The sequence below is a fragment of the Conger conger genome, chromosome 2 (assembly GCF_963514075.1).
Source record: "Conger conger chromosome 2, fConCon1.1, whole genome shotgun sequence".
In the NCBI taxonomy this organism is placed as follows: Eukaryota; Metazoa; Chordata; class Actinopteri; order Anguilliformes; family Congridae; genus Conger; species Conger conger.
Window position 1 is genome coordinate 42,198,388 of NC_083761.1, and position 23,942 is coordinate 42,222,329.

At 41.8% G+C, this 23,942-nt stretch overlaps 2 protein-coding genes and 1 long non-coding RNA gene across 3 annotated transcripts in view; 1 reads left to right on the forward strand and 2 right to left on the reverse strand.

Annotated features, from left to right (window-relative positions):
* Positions 1 to 10,020: 10,020 nt before the first annotated feature.
* On the reverse strand, positions 10,021 to 13,253 carry LOC133122023 (uncharacterized). Its single transcript, XR_009708069.1, has 3 exons — positions 12,886 to 13,253; positions 10,659 to 10,818; positions 10,021 to 10,518 (listed from the first exon to the last, which is right to left on the reverse strand). It is a non-coding gene; the product is annotated as an uncharacterized LOC133122023 (long non-coding RNA).
* On the forward strand, positions 12,009 to 13,755 carry LOC133122022 (cytochrome c oxidase assembly factor 3 homolog, mitochondrial). The gene is made up of 2 exons (XM_061231681.1): positions 12,009 to 12,332; positions 13,063 to 13,755. Exons 1-2 carry the CDS (start codon positions 12,134 to 12,136, stop codon positions 13,164 to 13,166), a joined length of 303 nt encoding a protein of 100 aa, XP_061087665.1. The 5' UTR covers positions 12,009 to 12,133; the 3' UTR covers positions 13,167 to 13,755.
* Positions 13,756 to 13,788: 33 nt separating this feature from the next.
* Positions 13,789 to 23,942, reverse strand: part of wnk4a (WNK lysine deficient protein kinase 4a) — a 67,929-nt gene continuing 57,775 nt past the window's right edge. Inside the window, exons 15-20 of the mRNA XM_061231674.1 lie at positions 21,984 to 22,858; positions 21,782 to 21,875; positions 20,033 to 20,579; positions 19,031 to 19,236; positions 18,162 to 18,256; positions 13,789 to 16,940 (exon numbers count right to left, since the gene is read on the reverse strand). Coding sequence (XP_061087658.1) covers positions 16,938 to 16,940; positions 18,162 to 18,256; positions 19,031 to 19,236; positions 20,033 to 20,579; positions 21,782 to 21,875; positions 21,984 to 22,858 — 1,820 coding nt within the window. The 3' untranslated portion in view covers positions 13,789 to 16,937. The remainder of the gene's footprint in view (positions 16,941 to 18,161; positions 18,257 to 19,030; positions 19,237 to 20,032; positions 20,580 to 21,781; positions 21,876 to 21,983; positions 22,859 to 23,942) is intronic.

Genomic DNA, 23,942 nt, shown 5'->3' on the forward strand with positions numbered 1-23,942 from the left:
TTAAAATCTGATTGTTTTTATAAAAAAGATTAGTGACAATTTTTTGCATTTTCCTAAGACTTTTTTTTGCTATTCTACAAACTTTACAGCAGTGTACAGTTTCTCACCTAATTAGAACACATCCTACTTTTAAAGGACGAGTGCCTTTTCCAAAAAGTGGGTTTTCATATGCTATGGTTGTTATTAAAATTGATATTTTCAGAAACAAGGCATCATTGAAAATGAACAGTGAAAAGTTAGTCGGTCTGTTAACCAGTGACTCTATAATGTAAGACATGATGCAACTGCAAGCCATGCGACACACGGAAATATAAAGTCACAACAGCAAATAATTTAGCGGCTCTGCTGCCTACTGACATTGAGGAATGTGAATGGCGGTGTTTTTTTTCCATGTCATTTAACCATGGTAACATTAAACATGTAAAGTCAATGTTGGAATATATCAATCATTTGTGAAAACTGAAAATTGTTTTATTTATATGATTTATACGATGTGGTCTAGCTAGCTAATGTAATGCTAACTGGAATTCTGGAAAAGTTAAAAATGTCCAGATTTTGTTTACAGGAAGGTAATCTAGTCTAGATCTACAGTGGTTGCCCTGACCAATGATATCTATGATAACTATTAATGACGAATATAATTTGTATTTTACAATTTAAAAAGAAAAGAGAACCATACGTATTTTAACACTGTTGCCTATCACATGCATAATGGCCCTTACACATAGTTTTTGGGCTGAATTAGCTATATAGCTCGTAAGCCAGCTAACAAGACTGAATTACAGTCAGAAGCTAGGCTAGCTATCGAGCTGTATAGCTAGGCAGTTATCTAGGCAGTAGAACAGTTGTAGCTGGCTAAGTGAACTCACTTTTCCGAACAAACATTATTTGGTTTGGACCCAAAATGCACGACTCAGAAACAATGATGTAGTTAAGTCCCATCAGGGCTTTATTCAGGGGAAATCCAGAGAGCGTAGTCAAAAAACCAAAGCGCAGTACCGAGGGAGAAGGCAGTCTCGTAATCGGTACACATAACTCAAAAACTATAAATTGTTACCAAATGAAAGGGGTTATATATTTACTCTATATACCCATATCTTTAATATTCTACATAGTCCTTGGGCTAAACCATTTTTCAGTACCATCTGGGTGGGCAAATTCTAGATGTGATTTTTTTAGTCCTATACATCCCTAGATTATGTTTTGATGTGATAGACCTTTTGGTTTGGCAGCTTATTAGTGGTTATCACCTCCTAAAGGTATGGACTGCTTTTGTTCAAAACCGGAGTTTTGCCAAAAAAAGTCCCCTGCCATATTTTGCTCCCCTCGCATGATTCGCTTGTAGGTCGGGCTGTGGGGGTGCTAGAGACTTGAGCCTGTGGTTATTGTTATGTGCCTGAGTCTCCTGAATATGTAGAGATCAACCCCGAGTCGATCAGACCTTCCTAGGCCGAGCTTTTGGTCACTTTTCCGCACCTACCCCCTACCGGTGAATGCCTCATTTTTGCGGTTTTCCAGAGGTATTGTGCGGTAGGTGCGGGAAAGTTCCCGACTCGGGGTTGGTCTCTACGTGTTCAGGAGACTCAGTCGCATAAAGAACATGTCTCTATTAACCACAGCCCAATCACAGCCCGAGCTACGAGCAAATAACGCGAAGGGGAGCAAAATATAGCAGGGGACTTTTTTTGGGTCCACCAGAAAAGTTAAAAAGGGTAAAACATTTTACCTAATAGATATCACCATGAAACTTCCTCAGTTGGTTACTTACATAAAGACTATTATTTTCTGTATTCAAAGTTTTCTGAATTTTTATATTTAAATATGCAAATGATGCATTATCTACTTAAAATATGTGTTAATTTGCATATCTTTCCAGAATAGAAATCTAAAAAAAAAAAATCTAAAAGTAATCTAAGCAAGCCCCCCTGTACAAACCTTTAGAATATGGATAATAACACATACAATACATAAACCCTTTTTGAAGGTTTTGTTTATGTCCAGGTTTCAGTTCAGTGAGTGAGTCTAGTGGCTGGTGACCATAGGCAGATGCCTTGCCTTGTTGGTAAGTAATTTGTTCAAAGTACTTAAAACAAATAAAGTGTGTGTTTACCCCCTCAAATGAATTAATTTATCTCCAGCCAGATCCATATTTAGAGGTAAGTTACCTTAGGTAACTTTAGCTAGCAAGCTAGTTTAGAGTTAGCGGTAATGTATAGCTAGCTAGTTAGCTGGCTAGTTCATAACGGGGTCATTCCTATGTTCCCCGGGTCCTATGTTCCCCTGTTTCCCGAAAAAGGGTCCTATGTTCCCTGGTTTCCTGAAAAAGGGTCCTATGTTCCCCTGTTTCCCCGGGAAAGACTGCCATCCTAGGTTTGGGAAATTTGCACGCAGCTGAACCGCTGGATTTCCTAATCCTAGGATGGCAGGGGAAAGACTGCCGCCGTGGACTACCATGTATGTCGTGATAAAATCATCCAGTCTGATAGATAATGCATCATTTGCATATTTAAACATAAAAATTCAGAAAACTTTTAATAAAAAAAAAAAAAAAGTCTTTATGTAAGTACGCTGAGCTATGGTAACTTTCCCGCACCTACCGCACAATACCTCCGGAAAACCGCAAAAATGAGGCATTCACCGGTAGGGGGTAGGTGCGGAAAAGTGACCATAGCTCGGCCTAGGAAGGTCTGATCGACTCAGGGTTGATCTCTACATGTTGATCCTCACAAGGTGGAAGCTGGCTGGACTCGACCTCTCCACGTCTGGTGCAGAAAAGTTGGTACCGAAGAAGGCGTCTTGGTATGTCCTGTCTGACTTCAACTGTTTGAGGGTGCCCACTTTCCCACGTCCTGCAAACGCGCTGACAGTGTCACAGCCAGTGAATGCGTGCATGCCAATCAAGGCACCAGCAACACTATCGCCAAGCGATTGGCATAGTTTTGTGATGTCCAGGAATTTTGTCCTGTTCTGTGTGCCACATTTTTGGTACACTCTGCATGGGATGTCCTTGCTCAAACCCAGAGTCAACACCAGAACATCTGTGTCGTCAGCCGTGATGATCACCGCCTTGTAGCCAGACTCTGCTGCATGGAGAGCATGCAATTGCATGCGGGTGTGAGCTTCTTCCTGAGAGGATTTGAGCTGTGTTACCTCCTTCCACTGGGTCTTGCTGATTTTGAAGCAGACTTCTTCACAGGTAACATATAGGGTCTTGTCTTGTAGTTTATTTCTGTGATTGGGTCCTTTCCATTCCTCAACCAAGAACTTTATCAGACTGGATGATTTTATCACGACATACATGGTAGTCCACGGCGGCAGTCTTTCCCCTGCCATCCTAGGATTAGGAAATCCAGCGGTTCAGCTGCGTGCAAATTTCCCAAACCTAGGATGGCAGTCTTTCCCGGGGAAACAGGGGAACATAGGACCCTTTTTCAGGAAACCAGGGAACATAGGACCCTTTTTCGGGAAACAGGGGAACATAGGACCCGGGGAACATAGGAATGACCCCGTTATGAACTAGCCAGCTAACTAGCTAGCTATACATTACCGCTAACTCTAAACTAGCTTGCTAGCTAAAGTTACCTAAGGTAACTTACCTCTAAATATGGATCTGGCTGGAGATAAATTAATTCATTTGAGGGGGTAAACACACACTTTATTTGTTTTAAGTACTTTAAACAAATTACTTACCAACAAGGCAAGGCATCTGCCTATGGTCACCAGCCACTAGACTCACTCACTGAACTGAAACCTGGACATAAACAAAACCTTCAAAAAGGGTTTATGTATTGTATGTGTTATTATCCATATTCTAAAGGTTTGTACAGGGGGGCTTGCTTAGATTACTTTTAGATTTTTTTTTTTAGATTTCTATTCTGGAAAGATATGCAAATTAACACATATTTTAAGTAGATAATGCATCATTTGCATATTTAAATATAAAAATTCAGAAAACTTTTAATACAAAAAATAATAGTCTTTATGTAAGTAACCAACTGAGGAAGTTTCATGGTGATATCTATTAGGTAAAATGTTTTACCCTTTTTAACTTTTCTGGTGGAGCCAAAAAAAGTCCCCTGCTATATTTTGCTCCCCTTCGCGTTATTTGCTCGTAGCTCGGGCTGTGGTTGGGCTGTGGTTGATAGAGACATGTTCTTTATGCGACTGAGTCTCCTGAACACGTAGAGACCAACCCCGAGTCGATCAGAGCTTCCTACGCTGAGCTATGGTAACTTTCCCGCACCTACCGCACAATACCTCTGGAAAACCGCAAAAATGAGGCATTCACCGGTAGGGGGTAGGTGCGGAAAAGTGACCAAAAGCTCAGCCTAGGAAGGTCTGATCGACTCGGGGTTGATCTCTACATATTCAGGAGACTCAGACCACAGCCCGACCTACAAGCGAATCATGCGAAGGGGAGCAAAATATGGCAGGGGACTTTTTTTGGCAAAACTCCGGTTTTGAACAAAAGCAGTCCATACCTTTAGGAGGTGATAACCACTAATAAGCTGCCAAACCAAAAGGTCTATCATATCAAAACATAATCTAGGGATGTATAGGACTAAAAAAATCACATCTAGAATTTGCCCACCCAGATGGTACCAAATCGTCCAATTTTGGGGTTTGGCCCAAGGACTAACAGTCCTTTCTGTGAAATCCTGTTCCGAGCAATTGTTGCTGTGTTTCTAGTGTGGGGTGGCCATACGTTGCTATTGACTGTCAATTCACAAGCAGCTCATTTGCATAGCTGATAACTCAAAAACTATAAATTGTTTCAAAATGAAAGGGGGTATACATTTGTTAGCTGGACCCTTATCTTTAATATTCTACTGTCCTTTCTGTGAAATCCTGTTCCGAGCAATTGTTGCTGTGTTTCTAGTGTGGGGAGGCCATACGTTGCCATAGACTGTCAATTGCCACCCAGCTCATTTGCATAGCTCATAACTCAAAAACTAGAAATTGTTTCAAAATGAAAGGGGGTATACATTTGTTAGCTGGACCCATATCTTTAATATTCTATAGTCCTTTCTGTGAAATCCTGTTCCGAGCAATTGTTGCTGTGTTTCTAGTGTGGGGTGGCCATACGTTGCCATAGACTGTCAATTGCCACCCAGCTCATTTGCATAGCTCATAACTCAAAAACTATAAATTGTTTCTAAATGAAAGGGGGTATACATTTGTTAGTTGGACCCATATCTTTAATATTCTACAGTCCTTTCTGCAAAATCCTGTTCCGAGCAATTGTTGCTGTGTTTCTAGTGTGGGGAGGCCATACGTTGCCATAGACTGTCAATTGCCACCCAGCTCATTTGCATAGCTCATAACTCAAAAACTATAAATTGTTTCAAAATGAAAGGGGATATATATTTGTTAGCTGGACCCATATCTTTAATATTCTACAGTCCTTTCTGCGAAATCCTGTTCCGAGCAATTGTTGCTGTGTTTCTAGTGTGGGGAGGCCATACATTGCTATTGACTGTCAATTCACAAGCTGCTCATTATAGACCTATATACCCAGGGATAAACCCAAACCATGCAACTTTAGAATGAAATTAAAGTCAAATCAACTTTATTTGTGTTGCACATTTCACGCTATATTTGTCAGTACATGCTTTAGAGCAGTGCTTCTCAACCAGGAATTTATTAATTGATTTATTTAATTTAGGGCATTTTTGGTGGTATGATTGGTTCAGTTATTAAATTAGTTGTTTCAGTTTCTGGTTACAACAAAAACCTTCCGGCAAGACTAGAGTTGAGAAACACAGCTTTAGCGCAAGCCCCAGCCTTTCCCCCCACAAAAGCAAGCCTAGGGCAACAGTGGCAAGGAAAAACTTCCAAGGTGGAGAAGTAAGAAACCTTGGGAGGAACCAGACTTAAGTGGGGGGCCCATTCTCCTCTGGCTGGCTTACGGGTGACAATGATGGTCAGATAAAACAATTAACAATTAATTATGAACAATTTGTTCATGTGATGGGTTTTGAATGTGTGTGAGTGTGAGTGTGTGGGTGCAGATGAAGGAGGTGGCGGTCCTGGGGCAGTATGTGGGGGGTGTCTCAGCGCTGCAGTATGATTGTGATGAAGACAAGGGGGAAAAAAATGACAATATGGCAGTAAGTAGGGACACAAATGGGACTTGGAAACAAACCGAGGCCTTAATTGTAAGGAGGATTTACTGTTGGGCTAATTCTAATGAGTATTTAATTTTAAGTTAAGTCATCCAGGACAACCTTTCGCATTTTACTTGGACTGCAATTTAACTGATTACTATCAAGTATTATACTTTTTGAAAACACAAACGTAAAGTCCAAAGCTGCTCCCATCTAACTGACCTGGAAAGGAAGGTCATTGGTGAGCATATTCAAAAACAAAATTTACTGGATGTAGTTTTCCTGTAATGCCAAAATACTGTAAAGATAAATAGAGTGAGAGACGGTCAAGAACTGCTAATAAAGATGAGTTGTGGTGCTTCAGTGAATCCATTAATATTGCTTTTAAAAATATTTTTCCCTCTAATATCCTGCAATGTTCCATTGTAATATGAATCATGGTCCAATGTAACAAATCTAAATTCACTGGAACAAGGACAAATTTAAATCTCCACCAATTTCTTTTTAAATTTGGTAAATTTGGCAAGACCTCAATTGTCTTGCAGTACAAACTATACAGTTCCTGGCTAACAAATAGTTGCAGTAGAGGGGACTGCAAGAATTATTTTTTCGGGTACTGTTCTGATTAAAAATGACAGGTATGTGTTTATAATGGAATCATTTAGCCAATTTTTTCCAGGATTTCACAGAAAGGACTGTAGAATATTAAAGATATGGGTATATAGAGTAAATGTATACCCCCTTTCATTTTGAAATAATTTATAGTTTTTGAGTTATCAGCTATGCAAATGAGCTGCTTGTGAATTGACAGTCAATAGCAATGTATTACATTATTGGCAGTCTATGGCAATGTATGGCCTCCCCACACTAGAAACACAGCAACAATTGCTCGGAACAGGATTTTGCAGAAAGGACTGTAGAATATTAAAGATATGGGTCCAGCTAACAAATGTATACCCCCTTTCATTTTGAAACAATTCATAGTTTTTGAGTTATCAGCTATGCAAATGAGCTGGGTGGCAATTGACAGTCTATGGCAACGTATGGCCTCCCCACACTAGAAACACAGCAACAATTGCTCGGAACAGGATTTTGCAGAAAGGACTGTAGAATATTAAAGATATGGGTCCAGCTAACAAATGTATACCCCCTTTCATTTTGAAACAATTCATAGTTTTTGAGTTATCAGCTATGCAAATGAGTTGGGTGGCAATTGACAGTCTATAGCAATGTATGGCCTCCCCACACTAGAAACACAGCAACAATTGCTCGGAACAGGATTTCGCAGAAAGGACTGTAGAATATTAAAGATATGGGTCCAAGTAACAAATGTATACCCCCTTTCATTTTGACACAATTTATAGTTTTTGAGTTATCAGCTATGCAAATGAGCTGGGTGGCAATTGACAGTCTATGGCAACGTATGGCCTCCCCACACTAGAAACACAGCAACAATTGCTCGGAACAGGATTTCACAGAAAGGACTGTTTAATATTAAAGATAAGGGTCCAGCTAACAAATGTATACCCCCTTTCATTTCGAAACAATTCATAGTTTTTGAGTTATGAGCTATGCAAATGAGTTGGGTGGCAACTGACAGTCTATGGCAATGCATGCCCATACCACACCTGACAGACAGCAACAACAGGTGGCAAACAGATTTTATTGAAATTTGTGCACAATTTTATATTCTCTGCAAATACATCACAATCATATCCAACTGTATTAATTTAACAATTAAAATTGACAAAATTACAGTTCATAAATAATTTTATTCACCGAACTTTTATTTTGATAAATGCGAACCGGACGTCTCCAATTGTGGCCAGCAACATTTGCCAACTTCACGCAGCTAGCGAGTTCCTAGCGCGTACAAAGGAGAAGAGAACGCAACAGTAATGTTAACAAAGACAGAAAGATAGCGATAAAGTTAAAATTAAATATTGAATTGTTTTAGCACCCGCCGAAGAGGCACAAGGTCAGTGTTCATGAAATAATACACGGTTAACATGTGTTAATGTCTTTTGAAATGATTTTGGACTGTAATAAGACCTTTCTTACATGTGCTAAGTTCATAAACCACGTAATGGTACCGAATGTTATGGGCTAGGTAGTTAATGCATTGTGTTTGTGATCTGCCTATAGCTCTTACGGTGGTTTATTGGTTGACAACGGAAGGATTTCAATAAATCAAGAAAACCATCAGTTTCGGTCTTGGCCATTTGTCGGTGGGGATGCTACACAAGACATGAAACTGAGCTTCATATGCAGGTGAAGACAGGTGTAGACAATTAGCTTGAGAGCAGCAAGAGAATGGAAATCAGGTGTGGAGGATTGACAAGTTAAGGAGGTAATTCGCAATCGTTAGTAATAAACCTATCCTGCCCTAGCATTAGTAAATTAGTAAATGACATGCACAAGAAACGTAAGGTAACGTGAACACATGATTAGAATGTTAGTATTACCCAATCCTGATCTAGCATTAGTAGATTAGTAAGTAGACATGGGAAATTGAAACAATTAGGGCGTGAGTGACAGAAAGGGAGAGAGAGAAAGCAGGAATGCAAGATTTGCAGAAAGACATGAAAAAGTATGCTAATCAATGACCAGTACAACGTAACATGAAACATAAATTGTGACATAACAAGTTTGCGAAATATGACAATAAACTAAATAACATGACATGGTGAGACTAACAATTAAATCGTAACAACTAAATATGAAACATAACATGACATGAAACATAAAAACGTGGTGATACTATATTAACATAATACGTGACATGACACTAACATAACCAAGCCAATAACTAAACATAAAACACGACATGACAAACATGAAACGTGACAATTATGTGGCACTCGACTCGCACATGAGTAATTATTGCTGGCTAACCACAATGTCTGGCTGAAATCATAGAGTCAATGAATGTTGTGCACTGTCAGTGTCAGCCATTATGCGATATCGTAGGTGGATAGCGTTTTTAAGGTAATAATATATCGTTGAAAAGCAAGACAAACAAAGCAAAAACACAATGGGCTTCATTTATCAAACGTGAGCTGTACGAAATTGACCGTGAATCTTTTGGAAATGCACAAATAATGTTGGATTCATCAAAGTTTTCGGATGTCACTTTTTTCGTGGGAGCCGAATGAACTTCAAGAGTGGTCTCAGCTGTTCGTATTGTGCGTGGAAATGAAAGGCAAGGTTATAAAGCGTGTTTTGTGCGTTTATTATTCCATAAATGTATATTTTATTTTGATTTTGAGTGGCAACATTATTTTAATTATATTTTAATAATATTATAATTATTCATATAATATAAAAACGACAGGATTAAAATGGGTAATGTTTCATTCTGGTAATCCTGATTAAGTGGAGTTTAATATAAATTCCATAAAACACTTAAAAATGTTGCTATATATAGCCTGCTTAGACCGTTGTTTATATGTCTGGCCTCCCTTTACATTACATGTACATTTATTGCCTTAGCCTATTAGAAGATTTGGAGATTTGGGGCGTGGCGTAGCCTACTTCGGAAAGAGCGCATATTGAAAGACCGAGCTGATTTCTTTGGTGAGGCTCACAGAAGAAACAAAAAACATACGCTTAATTTGTTAATGAGTTTTAATTTTGCCTCGCGAGGTTGACGTGAGCAGTCAATATGACGTGAACACAGCATTAGACTCTTTTTACATTACATGTATTTCTTTCATAGAACATTAAAGCATGGCTTACTTCGTCAGGTTTGGCACATCGCTTTATGTTTCTCCACCAGGACAATCTCCTTAGATAGTCCGTCTTTGAACAGAATAAGCAACGAACAGTAACGGTGATTCAAGTTCAAGTTTATTATAAGAAAACATCATGGCATAAAAAAAATCAGATCCCAATCTTCATTTGCCTTGGGGTCAGTTTGATATGCATATGCCTTCCTGAAAACTGTGCAAGAATCCATGCTGCCACCTGTCATTTTCTTCATACCAGCAGACTCACTTAGGGAAGAACCTTTTTTTGCTTTGGCCTTTTCTTCCTTTTTGCTCTTTGACTTGCTTATGTAGTCAAAGTGCTCTTCACATGTTAAGTTGTAGCTGGGTGGCCTTGCCAGGTTTCTTTTCCCCCTCTCCCTTGTGGGGATAGCCACAAGGTCACAGAACCTTAAAGCTCCAAGCACGGCCTCAGAGGTCGAGGGCTGCTTGTTGTGGTGGTCAGACTGGCAGGTCAAAACTACTTCCTCCACTATACCCATCCGCTCTTCCATGAATGAAATCTCTTGTGGGGACATGGTTACATCACATTCAGTCACCTCATATTTTTCTGCCTGCTCCTCTCTCTGTGGTCAGGTTTAGAGGGAAAACATGACAGGGAACTGCATCCAAAATAACAGGAAACATCCCTGTGGCTCTGAAACCTATGGAAGAGTAATAACCATAATGTGATTACATGTAAGAAAGTGGGAACGCTGTAACAAAATGAACTACAACTTCTGAATTGTAAATATCTCCCTTTGCTCCCAATCATTTTAGGGATAAATTTAGAAAACAGTCAAACCTGATTGGGCAATTTCAGTGGCGGCTGTCTTTTCCCATGCTGGTGTGTACAACGAGAAGAGCTGCTTGGGTAGCATCTTTCCCTCTGATGTTCTCATCATATTCCATCCCAGTTCCAGCCAGTGGTGCTTCAAGCTCGTAAACAGATATTTGTCTGCCGGCTGAAGAGCATGGGTGGTGTGGGGAGGATAGCTCACTACATGCCCCCCCCCCCTCTCTCTCTCTCTCTCTCTCTCTCTTTCTCCCCCTTTCCTGGCTGTCCAGGTTCCATCTTTTCTGTAATTTGTTTAATATATGAGCTACCACTGCAATTGTATGTACATATTTATATGTTTATTCATTTTATTAACAACTTAATGACAATTCATTACTTTTTGAGTATCTTTATTCATTAAATGGTTGCTCTGTGTTGTTTCTTTTTAAAAATTGATTTACTAGCAGTGTTCCACTATATCTAACACTGTCAGGTTGAGTCGGACAGTACTGCAAATCTAATATGTTCAGCGGATACGTTGATAAATTAGTCTTATATAGGCTTATATATTTGCTAACTAGCTAAAACGTGAAATGTCTTATAATTGACATTGGCCGAGTTTCCCGATAAAGAACGTTCTTAAGAGATAAGAAGGCCCTTAAGAACGCTCCGGACCCTTCTTACAAAGCCTTCTTACGAAAGATCATCTTAGGCTAAGAAGGTGTTTCGGGAAACGCGTTTGCTTCTTAAGAAGGTCCTTAAGAACTTTCTTAGCTTAAGAACGTTCTTAACGCGGCCATTAACGTTATTTGTAACGAACGAGTAGGTTACATTAGGTCAACAGCATTCTTCTAAACCCGTCTTCTGTAAAATATTCGGATATAAATGTGTAGGGGGGATGTGTTGTAGAGGCTTACTCAGTGAAAATGTGTTCTTTACATGTCCCACACATAAAATAAGCAGTTTCATGTAGTTTCAACATTTTCTTAAGAAAAATAGGTTTAATATCTCTGGAGTAATGTTTTAAGAACTGGCTATATATGTTTGTTAATGGTTTTGTGGCTATATGCTGCAGCGCGTATCCTACGTGATGACGCTGTTAGATTGCAAAAGACGTCTGCTGTCCGAATTCACTGTTTATTTAGTAAACTATATAGCGTATTATATGGACATTCACTAGTTCGGGATTAGTAATGAGTGAATATTGAGCCTCAGAAAAAAAACCGGTCGCTGGACAGTAATTAGTTCAGTGTCAGGTCGAAAGTACGGTCCAGAATAATTTAATTTGGCCAGGGTGAATTCTTAGTTTTCAATGGACTTCAATGGGGAAATTACATTTTTGGCACCTGAGGTTTACAAAACGGCAATACCTCGAGTAACCACTGCAACAGTTCCCCTCATTGCGCCTGCGCATTGCGAACGTGATAGGTTGTCGTAGCCATTCTTTTCCCCCAGGTTCAGTGGCGCTAGCTTGGTGGATTATTCGCACATAGCTGGCAAAAATGGCGGACAAGGGATTGAAAGGAGAACCACACGCAGAATTCGCGAGGAGAATTGATCCGGCGAAGGAGCCACTGACCGCTCAAGAAATACACTTTATCCGGAAGGTGGAACTTGAGCACTGGAAGAAGAACGTACAGAAGCTAAGGGGCCGCAATGTGGTTACGGGCCTGGCTATTGGGGCGCTTGTGATGGGAATTTGTATCCTTCTCAAGTTCATTTCATAACACCAGCTAACAGCTTATTCTAACCACATAGCTGGCTAAGCCACACGTGCTTTTCTTTTCGTTTAGCTCAGGGGTTCCCAAACCTCTCGTCGAGTAACGTTGCCAGCCCAGGTAACGTTATTTAATGTGTTCCACCTCAATGACAACTGATACAAACAATCAAGCCCTTTATTAGTTGTATCGGATATGGATGGGGGGCACTCGAGGACAGGTGTGGGAACCACTGATGTAAATTAGCTACTTAGCCGACTCTGCGTTGACCAGCGTGTCAACTGTACATGCGAAACTCCGACAGTGCTAATGTGCTATCTCGCTAATGTACACCGACTAATTAATCTGATTTATGTTACACAAATACTTCGCTACTTAGACCAATTCATTAAGCTGAACACTCGTGTTTTTGCCGATGTGTATGAAACTAGCTGCGTGTCATTGTAGCCACCATCTTGTCAAAGTTAACGAACATTAGCTTAGCGGGCTAAACCAAAAACATTTCTTAGCTACTTAACGTTAGCCGACTAACTTACCTCATGCTCAGTTGTCTGGGTAAGTTAGCTTGTCACTTGTTACTTGTTCAGCCAGCAGGTTTGGCTGGTTTTTGGTGATCATATTGTACGTTTTATTTACATGCTGTTCAAAGCCGATGGTTAGCTAACGTTACATCTGAAAGGTTGATGTTGGCCTTGACTGACCTCTGCGCTCAGATGGCTACACATTTTATTCAGTGTCACAAGAGAAGATCATGGATGAGCTGGATGAAGAGGCGAAGCTAGCCAGGACAAGGGTGCCAAAAACGGCAGCTAACTGAGGACTGCGTGCCATTTATATATTTTGCACTGACAGAAATTAACTGATGCTGAAGTGAGTGGCGCCGAATGCCCCTCTGCCCCTGCTAGCAAGGATGCCAGATGTCTACTTAATTGGCGCGACGACTAAGTTACATGCCTTTATTTTGTCCAAATAATTTGTGAAAACATGATTTTACTTTACAACTGAAATGTAATGTGTTATTCTGGATAGGTTGAACATGACATACATTTACAACTCTTCTACCAAGTCCCACTCAGTCTCTAATGAGCGTACTATTTGCACTCCCTGTGTACCGGTATGCATGTATGTGTTATCAAGGCCCATAAGAATCATTGGAATTCCCCGCTTAAATGAGTAACACATTAAGGACATTTAGAGTTGGACAGTAATGTAAATGTCGTGTCACGTAATGGAAAGCATGTTCAAGATCTCTTAAGTTGGTGGCTTTGAATTGGTTTTAAATTGAATCACAAGTTAACCGACTGGTGTAGGGAAATTTTACCCGTTATAATAACGTGTAATATATAAATGTTGAATTGTAAATAATTGTTTGATTCCTTTATCAAATAAATGGATTTCAAAAGTAATTTCACATCACAAATGTAGCACACGTCGGGAGATTACCGTTATATTTAGAATTTTATTATCTTTATTTACAAATATGATTGTGGAGGCAATATAAATCAAATTTAAGAGGGTAAAAAAGAAAAGGCACAGATACAGCTTGGCAGTACAACAGCTTTGTGTTTCCTAGCAACAAAGCTGACAGAAATCATACCTTCACAAATTAAAGTTGATTATCACATTTCTATTTCTAAATATATTTTTGTGGTCTGCTTCTTTAAATACAATCTATAATACTCCACATTTCCTACATTCTTTGCCAGTATGCATACTGTAAGGCAATAGTTATGCATTCACAGCTTTGATTTTTTTTTTTTTTTTTGCAATGAGTATATTCAAGCATGTTGGTGGATATAGGCACACAGACTGATTACTAAGAGGGAGCCTGCATCCACTCAAGTTACATCACTATTTACAGTTAACACCCTGCCTCTTGCATACAGATAGACAAAACAGCAGGTAAAGTGCAATGCCTCATTGATGAAACGCTTAAAATTTGATTAATGTATTTTGATAGACTATGTTACAACAATATTGCAGGCAAATGCTTTGCATGGACAAAAATGACTTTTGAGAAACACAACATGATTGTGAGTAGCACCCCATTATGCTTTGGTAACAATATTAAGTTAATGCTCCTGCTGTAGATGTTTACGCTGCATGACCAACCAATGGCAGACTTCCATCATATTTTAATAGCCATATCACTTCAAGAAGCCGGGAAAGATGGGCAGTGAAAGACAGACACTTGCATTCTGTACCGTCTTGTTCTTGTAACATCGCCACTTTATTTTTCACTTTCCTCTTTAATGTCTAATTGCCACCCTACAGAGCAACACCAGGCATTCAATAGGCAGTTAACATTTTAGATGCTCTGAATAACATGTGCATTGGGGCCTTCTTAAATTTGGTTTCTTTGCATGTTCACAGTTATTTGTGTCCAATTCAACATGGGAATATTCTTAGTGTTGAGGTAATCTGGAGGTTTTTACACATTTTCTTAGTATTATGATTTATCTTGAATCACTCTGCATGGCTAGTGCAGGTCACCAGCCTTAGTGTATGAGACCAGTGTTACAGAATTAAACCTAAAACGCAAAGTTCAACTAAATCTGTCCAGGTATTATAGTTCTGTACGGATCATAGACTGTATAAAAATAGGTACGGACACTTGAAACATTTTGTTAAGATGTGGGACAGAGCTTGTTTTGACTTGGTTTAACCCCATCCCAGTACATCTTTTAAAGAAATGTTTGAAATTCAGGCTCTAAGATTTCCTCAGTTTGTAAAATATTTGTGTTGCATTTAATTTTATCTGGCAGTAAGATTTAAAAAAATGACCAACCCTCATTGAAATTATAACTATACTTATGTTTGCCATGTATGCAATAACATACAAAATCTGATTTGCCAAACTGCATTTGGAATATTGTCATCATGTTCATCATGCACAGGTGATTTTGTAATGAGGTTGGTATTTTTTATGTGTGCAGAGCTGATGTATGAACCTGTGCTATGTAAATGTCTTCGGTCTTGCAGTGTTTTGACAAAGGCAAATTGCATTTTATGGTATGTCGTACATGATATATGAGAGATTAACCACAAATGCATGGTTGAGTTTAAAATAATGCAAAGCATTCAAATGAATTGCCACTCAAAATTCAAGACTGATGAATAATTATATAATGAATAATAATAAGCATTAACAGACAAAGGCGGATAAACTGCACATTTTGGGAAATGAGGAGTGTGCGTATCATAATTCAATCAGTAAAAATGCATCCAAACCTGATTCTGAATATATACAGTATGTAATACTTTCAAAGTGCAAGCCAGCTGACGTAACCTTCATATCTTAAAAAACTACTTTGCTACAATGTATGAATAGATTGTACAATTAATTAGTGGAACTGTTATATTTGCCTTTCCTTTACAGTTTTAATTGTTTTTGATACCAATGTTTGTTAAAACATAACCAACATTATGTTTTATATAATATATACATTCTACTATCTCTATGTACAAGCTTTACATGGATTACAGCACTAATGACACTAGTGACCGCACTAATAATGATTGATAAAATAATATCAATCATCATGATTAGATGTCCGAATTTGGAAGATTTAGTTCTGGAGCACAGTGTCTCAGCTGTGGATGTTAGAATCGCACCTTGTGTGACATTGTAATACAATCACAGATTTTGATTGAGCTCTTTTTGCAATTCTGCAGTCATTTAAGCAAATGGCTTAATGACAATTCTTATGAGAATAGATACATAATACATATTTTGGTATTTTATTTATTTTAGGCAACAATAAAATAATTTAATTTCTCAGAGTAGAAGGCCTGTACTGCTCAAGCAACAATATTTCTTGATTGATTCCGAAAGATTACTGCCTTCCCTGCATTGCTACAATGGTGGAAAGCAAGCAGAAATGCAAAGAAAAGAATTACACCCAAGCAGCAGATCTCTGTGGAGGGCAGTGCTGTACATCATCACAGCCAGGGGGTGTTCTGATTGAATCCACCAGACTCATTTTCAAAAGTGCAAAAGAACCAGGCAGATGAGAGACTACCATCGTGTAGCCATTGGGGCAGAATCCAACATATTTTCTCACTGCCCAGATTGACAGCAGCTGCTCTAGCACTGTAGAAAGCACTTCTCCCCCACCCCACTGCTTTCATCATCAATGCTACTAACGCAGAGGTGCGTTCTGGCAGAAATCTGTGAAGGAACACCGAAGCACTTTGGAAAGTGGCAGCCATTGTATTCACACTTAAAAGGGTGCGACAGAAAACATCTCCACACTCAAGAATCGTTTTTTTCATACAAGGACTTTGGACTTTTGTGACCATTGCGTGTAAAGGAAAGCCATAAGCGCTGGTGTATGGCGAGGAATCAGGAGTGTTTCTCTGAGGAATGGGAGCGGTCCAAAGGAGCGACAGTCCCGGGCCCTTGGCTGCTCGATATGGAGACGGCCTCCCCTTGTGCTAATGGGGGAAGCGCACTGTCCTCTGCTCTTCAGGGGGCCGGGCGAAGAGGCTGTCTGTGATGTCACTTCCTCTAGAAGGGTGGGGTAAGGCTGTGGCAGTCAGGCTTCAGATGAGGTAGGCCAGAGAAAGACACTCCCTATTGGGAGTCTCACTAGGAGGGGGCAGAGAAAGGAAATGAGACCCAATGCAAAACAAAGGACAAGAACCCCCATATGTTTTACTTATAAATGTGACAACATGAAGCATATCATTGTATTTCATCATCTCTATTACTTCCAACAGCAACAATGATTAAAATATTTCAAATGATCACACACATACACACAAACGCATATATACATACTGATGTCCATATGATCTGATGGTTGATGTGAACATTAACTGAAGCTCCTGACCCATATCTACGTGATTCTATACATTGCACTGCTGGTCAAGAATGCAATTTTGTTTCTTCATGTCGTGATAACAACACTTTCAAACTTTGAGTCATGTTTTGTATTTGGTTGCATATCCTTTGCATGCCGTGACTTCCTGATGTCTGTGACTCATCAACATTATTAGAGTCTGGATATTTTATTTTCAGGTTGTCCTACACGCGATACTAAAACTCTTTGCATTTGCATGGATCTCTATGGTAATTGGGGGGGGGGGGGGGGGGTGAGACTAGATTCAGCTGTAAATTATGCTGGTACAGTATGGAACACATTTGTTGGCTTAATGGCTTTAAGTAACTGAAACCACTGTTGCTGTCAGATATGCAGTATATACTACAAGAATTGTTGTAATTACATGTTTTACATAATGGCCAACATTACATGTACCACTATAATCTTCTCTGAATATGTGCAGTCCAGTTCAGCTGTGCAGTCAATACATCCAAGGAGTGCAGTTCATGCGCAGCTGGCTTAGAGAGGGGTCCCCGCCTTGCCTGGGCAATGCTGCTGCCAAGTATGTGAAGCCCTGCTGGGCTGCCAGTTACAGTCACTGCCATTCTCAGTCAGGGTCAGGATTAGATACCAAACAATGGGGCATGTCACCAAATCAAGAACACTGTTTTCAACATTCACCCCATGGCCCATTACAAGCTAATAAACATACTATTTCATACATTTCAGAGCATTTCAGGGCAGCCTGTAGCCTAGTGGCTCAGGTACATGAAGGTTCAAGTCCCGGTGTAGCTACGATAAGTTTCGTCCAGCTGTGGGACCCTTGATCAAGGCCGTTAACCCCACACTGCTCCGGGGGGGATTGCCGTCTGTGTAGTCTAATCAACTGTCAGACACTTTGGGCAAAAGCGTCAACTAAATAACTATTATTTATATAGTATCGATGTCCTGTACCATCTCAGCAGTGGCAAAACCCAGGGCCTCACCATTATGCTGTAGTCCGCTGCAAACGTTACCCCTTTGCTGGGCCGGTCCTGGGAGCCACTGCTGCTGCTACTGAATGAGTTCTTCCTCATGATGCCTGTGAGATGGGGGGTTCACATTAAGAACAGAACTGTACATGACATTATGATGTAACTGGGCCAACACCCAGTCAGTGTAAATGTGCACACAAAGTGATTTGAGTTTTTGGTTACAGTACTGGCCTGGGGGCGGGGGAGTGTTAAGGTACGTACATGGATAATGACGGAGCCTGCAGTCCGTATTCTGCGTTCATTTCGTCTGTATTTGTGCATAGGCAGTGTAGCCAATAGTTCCAGCAGGAGACGACCATGAAGAACACCAGAACTTCACAAATACGAATGAAAAGAATTCTCTGTCCTCATGTTGCCATGTTTTTAATGGTCTCACAGACCACCAGCATCTACAACGCTGCCTCCACTTTTTTTTGCGTCTTTCTTAAGTGGTCCATTATTATGACCTCCTCCACCATCGGCATGTTTGTTGTTATCAGTTGGAAACTTTTGACGCTGCCCTCTAGTGGATGTATTGCTTCCATGTATAGCAGTGGTTCCCGAACCACTTCCTGGATCCAGGAATTTGATGTGTTCTACCTCAAGCACACCTGATGCAACTAATCAAGTTCTATCAGGTGTGCTGGCAAATCTAAAAACTGCAATTTTTTGTTTTTTTTACTTTAAGCTGTCTAACCATTTAAAACATTCTTGTTACATTATTTAGACATGAAATAACTAGATGTATAGGACGCATGGAAGTATGAGGCCAGTGACGGTTACAACGTTTGAAACGGACGTATCTATTTGCGTACATAAAGGGAGTATAAATGAGCCTTTACCTGTAGGCGGCAAGATTTCTAATCTCTGCAGGCTGTTCCGGCGGGAGGGGGGGAAGCCCCCACTTTTGGACACGCGGCGCTGTCGGCAGGACAGCATGGCGGCGGGGGAGACGATGCCTGGGGGCGGAGCCTTCCCAATCTTTTCGTACAGCTCCTCGATCTCCCTCTTCTGGGTGGCCTGCAGGGTCTGCACCTCCGACAGGTGTCTGAGGCGAGGAGAGGAGGAGAAATGGAGGGAAGAGAGAGAGACACTTTAAACTACACCGAGGGGGTGAGCTCGAACAGGAATAGACTAAAGGCCCACACAGTATTCAGTTGTTTTTCAACAAAAATGATGTGGATGGCAACTAAGTTTCTTGGTGGGTCTTGCACTGGTATCTTGGTAACCAGGGCAACAACTTTGCATAGCCCACTGAACTCTATGATACTGTGCCTTTGTTACTCTTGCAGTTCGCATAAGCCTACTGTGGCAATGTCAATTACATCTGAGGTTGTTAGGCATGGATTATTTGGTGAAACCAAACCAAATAGCTAGTTTGCTTTTATAAGGTTACGTTATCGATTACATTAGCTAACTAGTTTGCTTTCCTAAGGACGTTATAGTTGTACTTTTATCTTAAGCTAGCTAGCTAGAAAAAAATATTATTGGATACTTACCTTACCTTAGCTTTAGGTCATAGTTGATATACTAAGTTAGCTAGTTTCAGAAATGATGAACACATATCATGGAGGTAGCTATGTGTGGAAAGTGGGAGCATGGTCTGTCAATCATAGGTAAATGACAGTTCTCATTACCATGGCCAGGCAGTTTTGGTGAACTTTTATAGTGGGAAATCTAGGTTTAGAAAAATAAGTTTTAGAATACATTTAATTTTAAATAATTTGTAAAAAATATCCATTTGTTTTATTGTTGCCTAAAAACAACTGGCAAGTGTCACATTCAACCAGCATGTTACTCCTTTAAGGTAAAATCTTCCGGACGGAGGGCGTGGAGAGGCGTACCTCTCCCGGAGTTCCTGCAGCTCTTCCCACATGTCGTCATCCTCGCTCTCCGTGTCGTCGCTGCTCAGGTAGGAGCTGCGGGTGTAGGTCATCCACAGGTGGTGCAGGGGGGCGTTGCTGTACTGGGGGCTCTCGGGCCCGCCCTCGCACAGCTGTCCATCAGGCTCCTGCACCATCACCGATAGGCCGCTATCCGCCGACGTGCCCATCAGACTGAGGTCGCGCTCCCATCGGCCCGGCTTCTCCCCTTCCTCCTGGTCCTGGTCCTCCTCTTCTTCCTGCTGATTCCTGGCCGTCTCCCACGAGGGCTGGCCCTCAGGGTCCTGTGCTGCCCCCCCGGGGGACTGTTGGGGGAAGGGGGCGGAGTGAGAAGTGCTGGTACTGCTCTCAGACTCCGCGGGCCCCTCCGTGCTGCTCTCCGTCTCGACGTCCCCGAATGAAGTGGGCGAGCTGGCGATGGCCGGGGGTGAGGCTGGGGCCGGGATCGCCTCGCTGGGGGTTACCTGGAATCGGCCGACTGTGACCGTGGGTTTGTCCTTGGCGACAGCTAGGGGCAAGAGCAAGCAATTGTGAGAGGTCTTTCTTTAACATTTCTGCTTTAGTTACACAAACAACTTTATATTCAGAACATAGTTTATGGCTAAGCGATTCCAGTTTAGAAAAACATTTAATGGGTTAAAAATGTAAATAAAAACTTTTTTTACCCTCATTAGATAATAGTGATTAAAAATAAAAATCATTCTGAAAATTATATACAATTTTCATTTACAATCATATGATGACATCAAGTCTAAATATTTCTACCCCTTAACCAGTAAATATTCAAGGTGAGATCTCAGAAAGTATGCAGTGCTCGGGAAAAACATTTACTATTATTTATTAGATAAAAATTGCATTTTCTGTAGTACGGGCCAATGTGTTCAAGTCTCTTACACAAAACTTGCAGAGAAAATGCTGAGAAGTGATCCAATCTGGAAAATTCCGTTCTAGTACATGACACCAGGCTGTGTTCTGAACTCAATTAATTTAAATTCTGCATTTTTACTACAAGAAATCTGTGTCACTAGACTAAAATTGTTACCCAGTGTCATTGACCCATATGTGTCTAATCAAATAATCTTAGAACAAAAAAATACAAAAGAATTGTAGAACAGCGTCCAGTTTGTGCACAGAAACACAGTAGAAATACAGCAGTACCAGTTCTGGCCACTAGATAGCAGACACTTCCAGAGGCAGGTCTCTGTCACTAAATAAATAAAACCCTCAGCAAATGAAATTGGCTAAAGCCTGCAGCTCCTGTGCAGTGTAAATACCAAGCGTCTGCGTCTGTTGTGAGCAGGATGCTCTGTAACAGTTGTGTGTAAACACAGGCAGAGGGGAATTATGGGAAAGGACCTGCAGTATTCAAGACCTTGTCCAAGCAGTGTTCAAGGCTAATAGAGCCTTCATATGTACAGTACGGGCACAACTTGAAGGTACATTACACAGACACGTTGTTATGCAATCCTACCACTGGCGCAGCTAACAGCCAACAGTAGTCAAACACCCATGTGGGCTGAACAGAAAAAAATAATTATCCAAAATAACAGGGACATTTGCTGTCCACAAAGTTGTCTTAAGGGCTTTCCTGTACCGAGTACATAACGTAACTTATGTAAGGGCCGAGTGTTTGTTTTTTTATGTCCCCTCCTTCCTTCAAAGTGAGGCAGTGGCAGGCTTTGAGTAGGAACATGTGAGAGTAAATCTTACCTTCACAAACAGGAGAGAGTCTGACCTTGGGGGCACCGTCGGCTCCCTCAGGCACTGACGGGGGAGACAGAGACCTCGGGCTGGCCGAGGACACCTTGCGGGGACAAATCACAGTTTGTGTTACTTTCTCCTCTGGCCTGCCTACTGCTGAACAGGCTGGCGCAGGTTTCCTGTGAGGCGGGCTGGCATATGTGATGCTCACCGTGCTCTGAGGACTGTCCGGAGGCGAGGTGGAGGTGGCGGAGGAGGAGCTTGTGCTGTCAGGCCGGCCCTGGGACAGATCCGTGAAGGCCGGCACGCTGTAAATCTGGGGAGTTGGCTGGGGTGAGCAAGGGGAGCTGGTACTGGTTTGGACGTACTGTGAGGGGGATTCGACGGGGAACGTGGGCTCGGGGATTCTGGTAGGGGTCATGTTCATCTGCAGGATGCTGGGGATTCCCGGGTACATGGGCGCAAAACTGCCTTCTTGCACCACAGAGTGCGATTCGGCCCTCTGGTAGAAGTCCGGCTGGCCTGCCATTGCCCCCTGGTGGTGGGAGGACTCGCCCGGTGTCACCTGGTAATTGGGACCGAAGGGGTAACCGAGCTGGGGGAGGATGTGGGGGGAAATGGGAGAGTGGAAGCCGGCTAGCACGGGGGGCAGACCGGGCGTCATAGGGCTGGCCAGGGTGGTGGTGGGTATGAAGGACTGAGCCATGCTCATGGCCATGGACAGCACATTGGCCAGCGAGAACAGAGGCTGCGACTGGGGCGGCCACATGCCGGGGTGCTGGGGAGGAGGGGACATGGGGCCGCCCTCGCTGCCCGGGCTCAACGCCTCCCCCTGGTGGCCGGGGGACCCGAAAGTTGGCGAGGAAAAGCTGGAGCTGCTCGAGCCGCAGCTCAGAGGTGGGTGAGAGGGAGCAGGGTTGGCGGAGGTCGGTGTCCCTGCGTATGGGAAAGGGAAGCTGGTGGTGGTCATGTAAGGGGTTGACTGGTACTGCGGCAGATGGGCCACCTGACCGTGGGGCACCATGTGCTCAGGAGCGGAGACTGACGAGTACAGAGAGGTGGGCTTGTAGAAAGGGTGGGAAGACCCTGAAAGAGAAAGAACAGCACTTTCTTGAAGTATGGATACATTTTCCAACCCTGTTCCTCTACCAAACCAGGGCTACTCGACTCCTTGTCCTGGGGGCTGCAGTGTCTGCAGATATTTGCTCCTACCATGCGCTACACCACCTGATTTCACTAATTATGTTACCTGCTTGGTTCAGGAAGAAAGCAAAATCAGGTGGTGTAGCGCACGGTAGGAGAAAATACCTGCAGACACTGCAGCCCCCAGGACCAGGAGTTGAGTAGTATTGATTTAAACCCTAATTGGGCACATGTCATGAGCAGCTCCACATGATCTCTAGCTGTTGATTGAGGAGTGCTTTGTTAGGGCTGGACTGAAAAACTTCAGGATGGTAGACCTCCAGGAACAGGGTTGGGCAGACGGGGATCACAGGATTTCTCAGCAGGAAGTTTAGAGGAATGATTAATGTGCAGCCCGTTACCAAACAAAGGCCAAGATGAACTAGAGCATGAACCCATGGGGGGAAGCATCCATCATATCATCACAACACAAGTAGCACCAGCACGTCTACAGACAGGTCTGTTTTAATTCGCTGGAAGAGCATCGCAGGGGAATTACGTCACCCCGCTTTGTCTCTCGCGGAGCCAGTCTGGATCGTCTCGTCACTCCTTTTTCTAAAGTGACACGAAACATTTTAAACGAAAATCCCTCATGACCTGCAAGGAGATTGGTTTCCATGGCAAACAGAGACTTTTTAAAAATCTTTGCTGGCAAATATGAATGCTGTTCATAAGAGATTGCAACCGTGGATGATGTCATTACATAACATATGACTAAATGGGCAGCTGCAAGCCAAGCGTGGCTCGGATTCAGACTGCTGGAAGCTAGGGGAAGGGCCATGGATTGGACGTGGATTTAAAAATTGCATCTATTGTCAAATTGCTGTTTTAATGTTCTACACTCAATCACTTGAAAGCTGTTCATCAGTAAATGCCAATGGAACAGAGGTAAGCCTAGCCTACACAAGACACTTAAATAATGGCCATACAGTCACAACATAACACACCTCCTGCTGGAGTGAAAGGGCTACTTTCATTTAAATTCATG

Excerpts from the sequence above, each read along its gene's own strand:
- LOC133122022 (XM_061231681.1), top strand. The coding sequence starts at position 12,134 with ATGGCGGACAAGGGATTGAAAGGAGAACCACACGCAGAATTCGCGAGG. Across the intron at positions 12,333-13,062 it reads GGCGCTTGTGATGGGAATTT|ATGGCTACACATTTTATTCA; the intron begins GTATCCTTCTCA and ends CTCTGCGCTCAG.